Raw genomic sequence first — 12,690 nt, forward strand, 5'->3', positions numbered from 1 at the left:
TGCCCCCGGCACCCGCCCATGCCCGGAGCGAGCCCGGAGGGGCCGGCGGCCGGAGGGCGCGGTACGAGCGCGGCCGCAGGAATGCAGACCGGCCCCGGGCCCCCGCCCCGCCCGCAAAGCAAACACGGGGGGGGCGGCCCCGGCGGGGCCCCGCTGCCGCCCGACGGGGGCCCCGCGCGGCGCCTCGCGCCCGACCGGGACCGTCGCGGGTCCGCCGGCGCCCCGCGCCCGCCGGCCCCAGGAGCGGAGCGGGGAGGGCCCCGTCCCGCCCGGAGCGGGGCTGCCCGGGGGCTGCCGCCTGTGCCCCCCCCCGGCCATGCAGGGGCGCGGGCGGGGCGCGGGCGTCGCGCGGCTGCAGCAGCGGCTCGGGGCCGCCACGCAGGTACGGGCGCGGGGCGGGGGGCGGCCGCGGCCCCGGGCTGCGCCGCCGGTGCCAGCGGGACTCTGCCCGCCCAGGAGAACGCCCGGCTGCGGCGCACCCTGCGGCAGGCCGAGGCCGGCGTCTCCCAGCTGCAGGCAGAGCTGGAGCGGCTGCGGAAGGACCTCGGGCAGCGGGCGCAGCGGCGCACGAGGTGGCACGCGGGGCGCGGGGGGCGAGGCGGGACCCCAGACCCAGCCCCTGCTTCGGCACGGCCCTGCCCCACGGGTCCCCCACACAGCCCTGGCCGTAGCCACGACGGCCCCGGTGCAGCCCCGGGCTCGTGCTGGGCCCGGGGCCAGGCTCCCGTCGGGAAGCGCTGCCCACCCAGCCGTGCTGCGAGCACCGGCAGCCGTCGGGAAGCCCGTGCAGAGCAGCTGGCACGTCCCCACCGGCCTGCTGTTGGCCGCCCCTGTGACACCGGGTGTCCCGGGGCCGTCCCAGCACCTCTGCCAGCCCTGCGGGGCCGGGGCTGGAAGGCTGTGGGCAGCCCCAGCCTTCGGAGGCCCTGCCATGAGGATGCTGTGTCCCTGCAGAGAGCAGCAGGCCCTGCGGGAGCTGGCGGAGGAGAACCTGGCCTTCACGAGCTACGTCAGGACGCTGCAGTACGTAGGAGCCTGGCAGGGAAGCGGTGGCAGGGGACAGCTGCGGGGACCAGCTCCTGTCCCAGCCCCTGCCAGCCTGGGGCTCAGGCTGCTCCTCCGGGCAGGGCGACGAACAGGAGCCTGTGTGAGAGCAACGGCAGCCTGCGCTCAGCCCTGCTGCTGGGCTCCTGCCTGGGCCCCGGAGCGGTGAGTGCTGCGCGGCGCAGCAGGGAGGGCAGGGACGTGGGCGCTGCTGGGGTTCCCCGCTCGCCCTGCCCGTGCCCCAGCTCAGGTGGGTCCAGCACGGGGGCTGCAGCCGGCACCCAGGGACCTGCCGCAGCCCCGGGTGCTGGGAGTGGTGGACGCCCCCCCAGGAGCCCCTCCGCACTGATGCCTCCCCTACAGCCATCGCCCCCCCTCCAGCCCCGCAGCCCCCTCGCTGACCCCTCACCCTGCCTCCCCGAGGACGCCCACAGCAGGTGAGCAGCGGGTGCGGAGGAGCAGGGACAGCCGTGGCCGCCCCTCCCTGAGCGCTGCCCTGGGCACAGGTACAGGGGGGGCGGCTCTCCACGCCCCCAGCTCCCCGCGACAGGCCCCCGGCAGAACTCAGCCTCCAGCACGGACACAGCCTCGCTCAGCGACGCCGGCAGCTGGAGCTCGGAGGACGCCCGTCCCACCAGCCCCTGCTGGGGCACCCAGGTGAGGCCCTGCCCCGTGCCCCAGCTGGGGAGGGGGATGCCGCTCTGCCTACCCGTGGCCCCCAGCCCACCCCACGGGCTCAGAAGCCTTGTTGTGATGTTTGCCACCCTGCAGGACCCTGCGCCCCCGGCAGAAGGCTGCTGCCACCCTGCGCAGCACTGCTGCAAGAGGAAGCTCCCTGCCTTCCCACCGGAGGTAACCAGCAACGCCCCATCCGGTGCTCGCAGCCCAGCTGGGGAGGGGAGCGGGGGCACCCCCGCTGCGCCGTTCTCCCAATGCCCTCCTCCCCCCTTCTCCCCAGGGGTCCAGGGCAGCAGAGGAGTCTGCTCCCCCCTGCCCCATGTACCGGCTGGTGCTGGCAGGTGACAGCGGCACAGGCAAGTCCAGCTTCCTGATGCGCCTGTGCACGAATGAGTTCAGAGACGTCTCTGCCACACTAGGTACCAGGGCTGGGGTGGAGGGGCAGGGGCACAGGGAGCCGGGCCTGACTGCTCCTCCTGGCAGGGGTGGACTTCCAGATAAAGCAGCTGCTGGTGGATGGGGAGCAAACTACACTGCAGATCTGGGACACAGCAGGGCAGGAGAGGTGAGCAGAGCCAGCCAGAGCCATGCCCGCCTCTGGCATCCAGCCGGCAGGGCTGGCAGGTCCCCACAGCTGGCCCCGGGGTGGGCAGGGGTCTTGGCCCCCCTGCAGTGACAGCCCTGCTGCAGGTACCGGAGCATCGCCCAGTCCTACTTCCGCAAGGCCCACGGCGTGCTGCTCCTCTACGACATCAGCTCCCAGAGCAGCTTCCTCAGCATCCGCCAGTGGATTGAGGACATCAAGGTAGAGGGGAGGATCCGACGGCCCCTGTGGAGCAGGGCAGCAGCCCTGGGGCTTCCCTGGGGAAGGCTGTGCTGAGCCCCAGATGGTGCTGTGGGAGCAGCAGCAAACCTGCTCCAGCTGGGCCGTTTGTGGAGCAGTGCCTGGGACCAGCCAGGCCTTGGGGAGCACCTGGACCAAAAAGGGCAGAGCCCTGCAGCCCCAGAGGTTGCTCGAGCCAGGCTGTGCGCCCCGGAGCCACGAGCTGCCCCTCGCTCCAGCAGGCTGCTGAGACAGCGCTCCCGCTCATGCTGGTGGGGAATAAGACTGACCTGCGCCCCAGCCTGCCGGAGGCAGCGGGGGTCCGCACGGCCCACGGGCAGAAGCTGGCCATGGTGAGCAGCCACAGCTCAGGACGGGGCCCAGGAGGGCCGGGACCTCCCCCCGACTCGCCTGCTCTCCCCCAGGCCCACAACTGCCTGTTCTGCGAGACCAGCGCCAAGGACGGCACCAACGTGGTGGAGGCTGTGCTGCACCTCGCCCGGTGAGCAGCCCTGCGTGCCGGGTGTGCCGCGCGGCGCCCGGGCAGCGGGCCTGGCTGACGGCACCGCGCTTGGCCCCGCAGGGAAGTGAAGAGGACGGCGGGCTCGAGCAGCGGCCGCGGCGTCCGCCTGGACGTGAGCATCCCTCCCCCGAGGGCAGCTCCGCGCTGCTGCAGGGCCTAGCGCAGGAGGCGGGCGGGCTGCAGGACATCGCCCGCCCCCGGCCCCGCCCGGCGGCTCCCCCCGGCTCCCGGCCCGCCGCGCCGCCCGCTGCCCCCGCAGCTCCCCCGCAGCCGCGCCGCCTCCCTGCGGGCGGCCCCCACTACAGCTCCTTCTACCCCAGACGCAGTCCTCCGCTGGTTTCATTCCTCCGGGCTTCCAGCGCATCCCCGTCCTTCCGCCGTCCCCCGGGCGTCTCCCCTCGCCTGCCCCGCCCGGGCCCGGCCCCCCCCGCACGCCCGCAGCCGCGGTCGGGGTCCCCCGAGGCGGCGCCCGCGGAGACCCGGCAGGCTGCGCCCTCCCCTCCCGGCCTCATCTTTGTTTCTCGCCGTGAGGCTGCGGCCGCTCCGCGGCGGCGCTGAGCCCCTCCGTCCGTCCGTCCGTCCGTCCGCTCAGCGCCGGGCGCGGCCGAGGCCGCGGCCCCACCGGGCAGCCCCGCGGCGCGGCCCCATCCCGCCCTCCGGGCGGCCCCAGCCCCCCCCAGCCCGGGCGCACAGAGGGAGGAGGCAGGGCCTGCAGGGCTCCACAAGCTACTTTAATAGGAGAGGGGCCCGGGGCGGGCGCAGGGCGCTGCTGCCGGGGCCCCCGGCGGGGCGGCCCGGCCCCGGGGCTGCGCTGGGCATCCTGCCGGCGGGCGGCCCGGCCCCGGGGCTTCAGAGGCCCGGCCCAGCCCCGGGCTACTTGGCGCCCTCCTTCTTCTCGTCGGCCTTCTTCTGCTTCTGCTGCATGATCTCCGAGTCCCTGCGGGAGAGCGCGTCGCCGGGCTGGCACCAGCACCACCGCCGGCACGGGACGGGGACGGGGGGGGGGTGCCGGCGGGGCCGGCCGACGCTCACCTCTGCTTGCGGGCGGCGGCCGAGAGCCCGTCGTCCCGCCGCTTGCCCTTGCCCGAGTCGCTCTGCTTCTTCAGGTTCTTCTGCCGTGCCAGTTCGCGCTGGTTCCCGCCTGCCACGGCGCGGCCGCCTCAGACCGGCCCCGAGGCCCCCGGCCCAGCCCCGGGGCTCGGCCCCGGCCCCGGCTCGGCTCGGCCCAGCCCAGCCCGCGCCCCCGGCCCGGCCCCAGGGCCCGCGCTCCCTGGCGCGACGCCGCTCCCCCGGCCCGGCCCGGCCCGGCCCCCTCCCCCCGCAGCGGTGGGTCGCGGCGCCGCCGCCCGGCGCTGCCCGGCCCGCACTCACGGGTCATGGCGCCGCTCCCTCCCGCCCCGCGCTCCGCCGCCACGTCCCGCACTGCCCCCCCACGCCCCGCCCCGCACAGCTCTTTAAGGGCGCGCCGCAGCCAATCGCCGCGCCGAGCCTGGCCCCGTCGCGCTCCCATTGGCGCGCCGCGCCGGCTCGGCCCCGCCTGATTGGCCGCGGGCTACGACCGCCGGTCTGCCGGCGGGGGCGAAAAGGCCGGGAGCTGCGGCGCAGGCGCGAGGGCCGCAGAGCCGCGCCCACCGCCCGGGAGAGCGGGGCCTGACAGAGCCCCGCCCCCTCGTGGAGCTCCGGGGCGCAGGCCGGGCCCAGTCCCCACTCCGGTCCGCCGCCGCCGCCGCCCCTCCGCCGTCCCGCGGGGCGGGGCCCGGGGCCGCTCAGGCCGCTCCCTCCTGCGGGGCCCTGGGGGCAGAGCCGGCCGTGAGCGCTGCCCGGCGGCACGGGGCGGCCGCGCCGTGCAGCGGGCCGGGCGCGGCCCCGCCAACGCACCCGGGGCTCCGCGGGCGGTCGCGGGGCTCCTCGGGGGCGGCGCGGGCCGCGGGCCGGGCGCGGCGCTTCACCAGGCGGGCGAGCTCGGCGTGGACGGCCTGCGGGGGGAGGCGGCCGGGCTGCAGCGGGGCGGCGCGGGGGAGGCCCCGCCGCGCCCCGCCCCCGGCGCCCGCACCTTGCTGGCCGGGTCCAGCTCCAGCGCTCTGCGCAGGACGAGCGCGGCCTCCTCGTCGCGGCCCTGCTCCGCCAGCAGCTGCGGGACGGGAGAGGCGGGGCTGGCGGCGGGCGCTGGCGGCCGGGCGCGGCGGCGCGGGGCGGCGCGGAGCGCACCTGGCCCCGCCGGAGCAGCGCCTTGCCGTTGTCCGGGCTGATGCGCAGCGCCGCCTCGCAGGCCGCCAGCGCCTCCCCGCCGCGCTGCAGTCGCCGCGCCGCCGCCGCGCAGTTGTTGAGGCACTTGACGCGCTGCTCCCGCAGCTCCTCTTCCTCCTGCGGCCCGGCCGGGGCTGCGGGGGGCACGGCGGTCAGCGGCTCACCGGCGCCGTCGAGGGCCCGCAGCGCCAGCCGGTAGGAGCGCAGCGCCGCCGCGAAGTCGCCCCGCGCGAAGTGGACGTTTCCCCGCTCCCGCTTCTGCGCGCCCAGGCGGAGGCGGGCGGCGGGCGGCAGCCGCCGCGGGTCGGGGCCGTCGCGCACCTCCAGCAGCGTCACCTCGAAGAGCAGCGGCGCCTCGGGCGGCACGTCGGGCTCCCTGCGGGCAGAGCGCAGGCTGCCCCCTGCGCCGCCCGGCCGCGCCGCCCCCCGGCCCCGCCGCCCCCCGGCCCCGGCCCCACCTGCCCGCGCGGCCGTAGCCGTAGGGGAAGGCTGCGAGGAAGAAGGAGACCTCTCCGGGCTGCATGGTGGGGACGCCCAACTCCAGCGCCTGCGGACACGGGGCACGGGCTGGGATCGTCGGGCGCCGGCCCCGAGCCCCGCACCCCCGCCGGAGCAGACCTGCACGACGTCGCCCTGGCCCGGCACGAAGCTGAGCCGCGGGTCCCGCTCCACCAGGCCGCCGTCCTCCAGGGCCCCCAGCACCTTCACAGACACCTCCTGGCCCGGCCGCGGCGGCGGGCCGCCCTGCCCGTCCCGCACCACGCGCTTCCGCAGCAGCCGGTCCTCTGCGGGAGGCGGCCCCTGAGAGCCGCCCCCCGGGCACCGCCGCCCCGGCCCGGGGCTCTCGGCCCCGGCTCCCCGCGCCCGGGCGCTCACCCGTCAGGTCGCTCCAGCCCTCGGCGGCGAAGAGCGGCGTGAAACCGGCGGGGCCCAGCGCCGCGAGTCCGTCCAGCCGCCGGTAGAAGAGCTGCTCCTCCTCGCGGCCCGACGGCACCGCGATGGTGGTGTGGGGCATGCGGAAGCGGACCCTCCTACCCCGGCCCGGCCCCCGCGGCCGCTCGCCGGCCCCCGCCTCCCGCTCCGGGGAGCCGCCGCCTGCCGAGGGTCCCTGCATGCCCGCCCCCGGCCCCGCTCCCCCCCCGCAGCTGTGACCCGGCCTCGGCCCGGGCGGGTCCTCGCTCCCCGGGGCTCGGCGGCGGGCTCCCGCAGCCCCCAGCCCGCTCCGGGCGCGCCGCCTCCGGCCCCGCCGCCCCGCGACTGCCCCGGGCAGCCCGGAGCCGGGGGCGCCCACGAGCGCATCCCGCGGGGCCGTTACCTAATGCCCGGGAGCCGCTAAGGGGATTAGCGGTGACGGCAGGGCTTTGCGAGCCGCCGGCAAAAATAGCCGGCTCAGGTCGAGCTCTGCCGCGGGGGTCCCGCCGGGACCGGCCCGGGACCGGCTGCCCCGCCCCGGAGCCGCCCCGCCCCGCCCCGGTGCCGCCCCGCTCCGGTGCCGCCCGGCGCGGTCCCGCACTCCGGGCCATGCCGCGGGCGCGGACGGAGCTGCGCGGACGGCTCCGGTACCGGGGCTGTGCGCGGGGCCCGCGGCTCAGCCTCCTGCACGTGCGGCTCTCGGAGGCGGCGGCGCGGGCGCTGCGAGGCTGCCAGCGGCGGCAGGTGGGACCGGGGCGGGCCGGGGGGCGCGGGGGAACGGCGCTGTGCTGGGCTCACGGCGTCCCGCGATGTTGCAGGGGGCGCCGGGACCCGCGATCGCCTTCCAGGGGAGCCAGGGGGTGAGTGGGGCTGGGGACGGCGGCTGGGGAGGACTCGGGGGGACCGGGGCGCCCGGGGTAGCCGGGGGTGAGTGGATCGGGGCACCGGGGAAAGAGGGGGGACGGGACGGGACGCGGCACCCGGGCCGTCGGCGGCCGGGGGAGGCTCGGAGCGCCCCGGGACGGTGTCCGCGGGACGGTGCCGGGGTGGAGCCGCCGCGCCCCGCGGGATGGAGAGGCTCGGGGGGGGGGGGGCGCGGCCATGACAGCCGGTCCCCGCCGGCAGTGCCTGACGGTGCCGGGAGGCCCCGGGACCTCTCCGCGGCTCTTCGCCTTCTTCCTCTCCCGCTGCAGCTGGGACGAGCCGCAGGCCAGCTTCGAGTGTGTGCGGCTGGCAGTGCCCCGGTGAGCCCCCCGCCGCCAAGCCAAGGGTCCGGTGGGCTGCGGGGTTGCTCGTTCGTACCCCCCCGGAGCCAGCCCTCTCCCACTCTCCCGGTCACCTCTGCACTCGACCTGTGCCAGCAGCACGGCGTCAGCCCCAGCCCTGGCACTGCTGACGGTGCTGCGGACACCCATGGGTGCGAGCACTGCCCGTGAGCACTACTTCCCATCACTGTTCAGACCCCAGTCATGTCCTATCCTGCTCACGGTCCCCAGTGGCAGTCCAGGACTTTCGGGGTCTGAAAATCCCCAACAGCCTCTCATTGTTCGCAGCATCCTCAGCCTACAGTCCCTGCAGGGGCATTCAGTATGCTGGGGCAGCAGCAGCCTTGGAGACAGGTCCTCTCTGGGGACAGGCTACCTCCTCTCTTGGGGTGCTCGCCTTGCAAGGTCTTCTCTGGGCTTTGCACGGGATAGGGCGCATGGGCTGGGCTTGGCTGGCAGGAGATGTTGTCTTCTCTCAGACTAGGTCAGAGCTGGCTGGACAGAGTGGGCAGCATCCAGGAGAAAATCACAGTCTGTGCCTCAGAAGGCACCTACCCACCGCTGCGGGAGCGTGTGTCCCAATCTAAGGAGCCCTGGAGCAGAGCAGTCGCTGAGCCAGATGTGGCTGTGCCTGGCTATGGTAAGCAGGGTGCTGCAGGGGGTGCTGAGCCTCTGCTGCCTCTCAGGCTGAGGCCACACTGAGGACCCACACCCGCATGCTGGCAAACCACCAGGGTGTGATGGCTGCAGGGCCCCTGCTGTACCCCCAGGAGAGGGATGCTGCCTCCCCTGGGACCTGCTGGCTCTGGGATGTGGCAGCTGCTTGCCGTGGCCAGGAGCAACAGCTCTGCAAGTCTGGGGGTGTTGGGCCACACCAGGTAGCAGGAGCCAGCAGTGGCACTGCGAGTGCGCTACTGGGTTCCTGTCCTATCACCCACAGTGGGGTGGGCACCGCTGGCTGGGGGCACAGGGGCTGCACTGGGTGTGATGGGGGAGGAGACCTGGTGTGATTCTGCCAGGTGCTGACACTGCTCTCTCCGGGTGTGTCTGCAGGCAAAGGTGTCACGGCTCCCGAGAAGGCAGGCACGGTCAGCGTGCTGCAGCAGAGCTCCCTCTGTCACATCCGCGAGGGCAAGAACCACGGGCCAACAGCAGCCAGCCCCAGGGCCGCTGCTCAAAGCCTGGTTCAGCTCCTGGCCCTGCGGCCCCACCGCAAGCATGAGCTCCTGCAGCGGCTGGCGGGGACGCAGGCAGGCAGGCCCGACTGGGCAGGGCTGCTGGCTGCACTGGAGGAGGTGAGGGGCGCTGGGGCAGCTCAGCTCTGGGATGTGAGCACTGCGGGACACGCACCTGCTGCTCTCCCTGTGCAGGTGGCAGACCTGGATCCCACAGAGTGCTGCTACCGCCTGAAGGAGTCGCTGGTGGGGCGGGTGCAGGAGGACTGGCCAGGGTACACGGCCCAGGAGCGTCGGCAGGTTGCCCTGCTGCAGCGCAGGTAGAGCCGGGGGACCGGGGTGAGGTGTGAGGAGCAGGGGGCTGCAGGTGCACGTTTGCTGCTGGGGTCTTGCCTTGGGCGCGCTGCACGTGATGCCAGGTGCTCAGCACCCTCCAGGCACAGCTGGATGCACCCTTCTGCTGCCCGGGCACCAGGCATCCGAAGGCGCTTCCCCAGCCTGGGTCTCTGGTGACCCCCCTTCTTGTGCTCCAGCAGTCAGCCCCATGGCCCTGCAGCCCGGTCCTTCCTGGTGCCTCTGCAGCAACCACTGGAGTGTGGCTCCCCTCCAGGTGCTGGTGGAAACCGTCTGGGGGTGGTAAGTGCTTGTGGACACCGGCAGCAGAAAGCTCCCGGGTTCACAGGAGGAGAGGGCCTGGCTGGGTGTCTGCTTCCCGAAGGCATCCAGCTGCTTCTTCACTGTGTCCCCTTCCCATGGAGCCCAGCCACCCCAGGGCTCTGGGTTCTGCTCCTGCCTTGTGTCCCAGCCACCCCTGTGCCCTGTGTAGCAGCAGGGGCTGGCCCTGCTGCAGCTCCTGGCTCACAGACACAGCCCAGTGGCTGGGGTGTGCCAGGGCTGTGACATGAAGCAAGGGATGTCGCAGCCCTGGGCTGAAGCTGGCAGAAGCATGCAGCACCAACTGCTGGAGCAGGGGTCTGGAACAGGCACGAGGCAGAGCGAGTTTTCTTTCAGAAGCGCCTGGCACTGCTGGATTTCTCCAACCCAAGAGTCAGCAAGAGGCACCGGAGCTGCCTGCGGACATTTGGCACGAGGCAGCCAGGAGCACGGGGCCAGCAGCAGGCTGGGCCTCTGCCCCCGAGTAGCAACACCAGGGAGCTGCAGGGTGCAGAACGGGGGGAGAGCAGAGAAGAGGAGGACAATGACCAGGAGGAGGGCACCCCATGCCCCAAGCAGCGCTGCTCTGCACCCAGAGGTGGGGGGGGCATGGCCAGGGCCTGGCCAGCTTGTGTTGCAGAACTAGACCCTAGGGTACCTTGGGAGGGAGGTGGGTGGCCCAAAGGAGGACTTCTGGTAAGCAGAGAGGTCTTGGCTCCAGAGCCAAGGTGAACACAGGGATGGTGCATGCCTGGATGTGCTGCCCAGCCTCATGGCCCCCATGCCCAGTGGAGCCATGCACCTGCCAGTTTGGTTTAGGACAGAGTGCTGGACAGGTTCTGGCTGAGTGGGAGGAGAAGGCCCTGGGAGGGCTTTAATCCTCACTCGTCTCCTTGTCAGACACCAGGTCCCAGCCCAGCAGTTCCTCCTTAGCAGAGATCCCGGATTACTTGCGGTAAGAGAGTTTGGCACTAGCTACCACAGTATCATATCATCACCCTGAGTTTGCCACTACCTACCACACACCATCATCCTGATGATTTGGGCAATTTGGCCCAGTCCCACAGCATTGGACAGGCTGAGACCAAACTGCCTGTCCAGCCTCCAGTGGCAGCAGCAGCAAAGGTTGCAAGCCAGGTCCCGGGCACAGCAGTGTGACAGCCCTGTGTGCTCACTGCCGCTCATGCTGAGGGCACTGGCAAGACAACATAGCATGGCCAGGCCCCTGCCCTGCCACCAGCAAGGGCTCTACTGCAGCGCTCTTGAAGACACGGAAAAGAAGCCTTTTCTCCTCGTTGTGGCAGAAAATACCATACCATCCGCTCAGCAGAGCAATGCAGATCTTACGAGGCAGCGTTCAGTGCAGACTACGCTGAGTACCGCTATCTGCATGCTCGCATTGGTAGTGTGAGCCAGAAATTCATTCAACTGGGAGCTAGAATGAAGACATTGAAGCAAGGAACAGAGGAGCGCAAGGCAAGCAGTAGACCTGGGCCATGGGTGACACAGCTGTGCTGTTTCTGCTCATCTCCTGCTTTTGGCTTTCAGGCACTTGAAGCTAAGATTTTGTATGAATACAGCCACTTCAAGAAGGTAAGGCTGCGTGCCCAACAGGTACTGGGGTCCCTCCAGGAGCTGATCTTTGTGTGTGGTTTTCTTTTTTGTTGGTGTTGTTCTTTTTTTTGTTGTTGGTTTTTGTTTTCCTTTCAGAGTTATCCTAGTTACCAGCAGGAGAAGAACCGCTGTGAATCCCTGCACCAGAAGCTCTCCCACATCAAAAATCTGATTCTACAGTTTGAAGGAAGAGGAAGCTCCTAAGCACACCACTGCTGGGATTCCTTTCCTTTTTTTTTTTTTTTTTTTTTTTTTGCTTCTCAGGACCAGCTTCCTGGAACAGGGGAAGAGTTGGAAGAATTAGGTCCCCAAAAATGCATTAGACTGAGGGTGATGTTGAAGAATGTCCCACAGCCCAGGGGTAGCTGCCAGGCTGCTGTAGAAACAAGCTGCCTCAGCTGCCTGCCGTGCTGCATTGCCAGTTGTGAAATGTTTGTCTACTCTGCAACAAAGCACCTGGCCTGGACACAGGCAGTAACACTCACCAAGAGCAGGCTCTCAGCCATGCTCTTAGAAGAATGTCACCTGTGCTCAGTACCTGGCTGCCACCGGTTCTGAAGTCAGACTAGACCAGATGACAAGGATGGGAAAAGCTGCTTCTTACCCAGAGCAGGACAGCACTTTGTCCATTAGGGAACCAGCACTCCGGTGTGGTTTTACAGAAGATAAATAGGGCCTGTTATAGTCCCATTTCTTGCATTAGTGTCTGGATCTGCAGCCAGCTTCAGGGATCCTACCAGCTTGAGGTGCAAGGGGGTCAGATTTTGCTCTAGGACACCACCAAAATGGGGCCTTGATACCTGTGCTTGGACACAGACCACTTGGCAGCCATCAGCGGAGTAGAGAAGGTAGATGTGGTTTAGTATACTGATGTAGTAGAAATTCTTGTATTTCAGAACTGCATAGCTGCTGTAGCCAGAAAACTATGTGCTAAGTGTTGTACGATCTACTGTACCTGGAAGATTTCAGCAACAATAAAAAACTGGTACACTGCCTTTTGGAAGTGTGGGGGAGGAAACCACAAAGCAAGCACTAGTTCTTACCATGGTAATTGCTGCACCTTAGAAATACCTCATAAGTCTGCTGTTCCTTGTTCCAATCCACACAGGTCCTGAGAAACTCATATCCAGGGCAACAGCCTATCTTTGTTCACCCACCACAGCACTCCTGACCTTTCCAATCAGCACATTCTGGGACAGGGAAAGTTAGGACTGCTTGTACCAAGACAGTCAGTCACAGCCCACACCATCTGACTGGAGAATAGGATTGCATTCCTCTCCTGGAGAAAGGCATTGCTACAGTCTGCTTTCTACCAAAAAAAAAATCTTACAATTAAGTGGTCTTAATTAACTGTCCTAACCACACACAAAGTACAGACAACAGATCTTCAACAAGCCTACCGGCTGTGAAAAACACCATCACTGGCTTTACCTGTGCTTGGGTAGAATATGGTGTTACTAGTGCTCCTCCCCTACACTCAACTAATTTTGCAAAATTTAAAAGCTTACTTAATGCTGCTGATCAAACCTGATGACATACTGCTCTGTAAGTCTGCATGTCTAGATCCAGCAGTCACATTAAGTACTATGTACCTCTAAAGTCACCAAAGCAGCATTATTGCCCTACCAGGCAACATGCAGACAGCAAAAGCATTTATGAACAGGGTCCCTGAACCCTAAATCTGCACAGCTGCAGCACCTGCAGCACAACCCATTGGGGCAGTTGCTGCTACTACACTCTGGGAGGACTCCATAT

At 69.4% G+C, this 12,690-nt stretch overlaps 3 protein-coding genes and 1 long non-coding RNA gene across 13 annotated transcripts; 2 read left to right on the forward strand and 2 right to left on the reverse strand.

The window, feature by feature from the left end:
* Nucleotides 1–315: 315 nt before the first annotated feature.
* LOC121076010 (ras and EF-hand domain-containing protein-like) lies at nucleotides 316–3,324 on the forward strand. 8 transcript variants are annotated; one of them, XM_040569909.1, is made up of 12 exons: nucleotides 316–382; nucleotides 457–572; nucleotides 955–1,023; nucleotides 1,128–1,209; nucleotides 1,408–1,481; nucleotides 1,551–1,701; nucleotides 1,816–1,896; nucleotides 2,003–2,141; nucleotides 2,206–2,287; nucleotides 2,413–2,527; nucleotides 2,665–3,047; nucleotides 3,129–3,320. In XM_040569909.1, exons 1-12 carry the CDS (start codon nucleotides 317–319, stop codon nucleotides 3,226–3,228), a joined length of 1,458 nt encoding a protein of 485 aa, XP_040425843.1. In that variant the 5' UTR covers nucleotide 316; the 3' UTR covers nucleotides 3,229–3,320. The 8 variants fall into 8 exon arrangements, with proteins under 8 accessions (XP_040425843.1, XP_040425841.1, XP_040425836.1 ...); XM_040569907.1 differs by having other exon boundaries at nucleotides 1,128–1,481; nucleotides 3,129–3,324; XM_040569902.1 differs by having other exon boundaries at nucleotides 457–1,481; nucleotides 2,665–2,898; nucleotides 2,971–3,047; nucleotides 3,129–3,306.
* Nucleotides 3,325–3,778: 454 nt separating this feature from the next.
* SERF2 (small EDRK-rich factor 2) lies at nucleotides 3,779–4,595 on the reverse strand. Its single transcript, XM_040569910.1, has 3 exons — nucleotides 4,440–4,595; nucleotides 4,101–4,209; nucleotides 3,779–4,005 (listed from the first exon to the last, which is right to left on the reverse strand). Exons 1-3 carry the CDS (start codon nucleotides 4,576–4,578, stop codon nucleotides 3,942–3,944), a joined length of 312 nt encoding a protein of 103 aa, XP_040425844.1. The 5' UTR covers nucleotides 4,579–4,595; the 3' UTR covers nucleotides 3,779–3,941.
* Nucleotides 4,596–4,993: 398 nt separating this feature from the next.
* LOC121076012 lies at nucleotides 4,994–5,461 on the reverse strand. Its single transcript, XR_005823299.1, has 3 exons — nucleotides 5,277–5,461; nucleotides 5,122–5,199; nucleotides 4,994–5,044 (listed from the first exon to the last, which is right to left on the reverse strand). It is a non-coding gene; the product is annotated as an uncharacterized LOC121076012 (long non-coding RNA).
* Nucleotides 5,462–6,950: 1,489 nt separating this feature from the next.
* ELL3 (elongation factor for RNA polymerase II 3) lies at nucleotides 6,951–11,924 on the forward strand. 3 transcript variants are annotated; one of them, XM_040569912.1, is made up of 11 exons: nucleotides 6,951–7,087; nucleotides 7,353–7,471; nucleotides 7,972–8,132; nucleotides 8,546–8,787; nucleotides 8,863–8,987; nucleotides 9,201–9,303; nucleotides 9,679–9,919; nucleotides 10,222–10,276; nucleotides 10,626–10,797; nucleotides 10,870–10,914; nucleotides 11,032–11,924. In XM_040569912.1, the coding sequence occupies exons 1-11, from the start codon at nucleotides 7,037–7,039 to the stop codon at nucleotides 11,137–11,139; spliced, it is 1,422 nt and encodes a 473-aa protein (XP_040425846.1). In that variant the 5' UTR covers nucleotides 6,951–7,036; the 3' UTR covers nucleotides 11,140–11,924. The 3 variants fall into 3 exon arrangements, with proteins under 3 accessions (XP_040425846.1, XP_040425847.1, XP_040425849.1); XM_040569913.1 differs by having other exon boundaries at nucleotides 6,952–7,087; nucleotides 9,204–9,303; XM_040569915.1 differs by lacking the exon at nucleotides 6,951–7,087 and having other exon boundaries at nucleotides 7,276–7,471.
* Nucleotides 11,925–12,690: the final 766 nt, after the last annotated feature.

Source organism: Cygnus olor, chromosome 11 (genome assembly GCF_009769625.2).
Source record: "Cygnus olor isolate bCygOlo1 chromosome 11, bCygOlo1.pri.v2, whole genome shotgun sequence".
Taxonomy (NCBI): Eukaryota; Metazoa; Chordata; class Aves; order Anseriformes; family Anatidae; genus Cygnus; species Cygnus olor.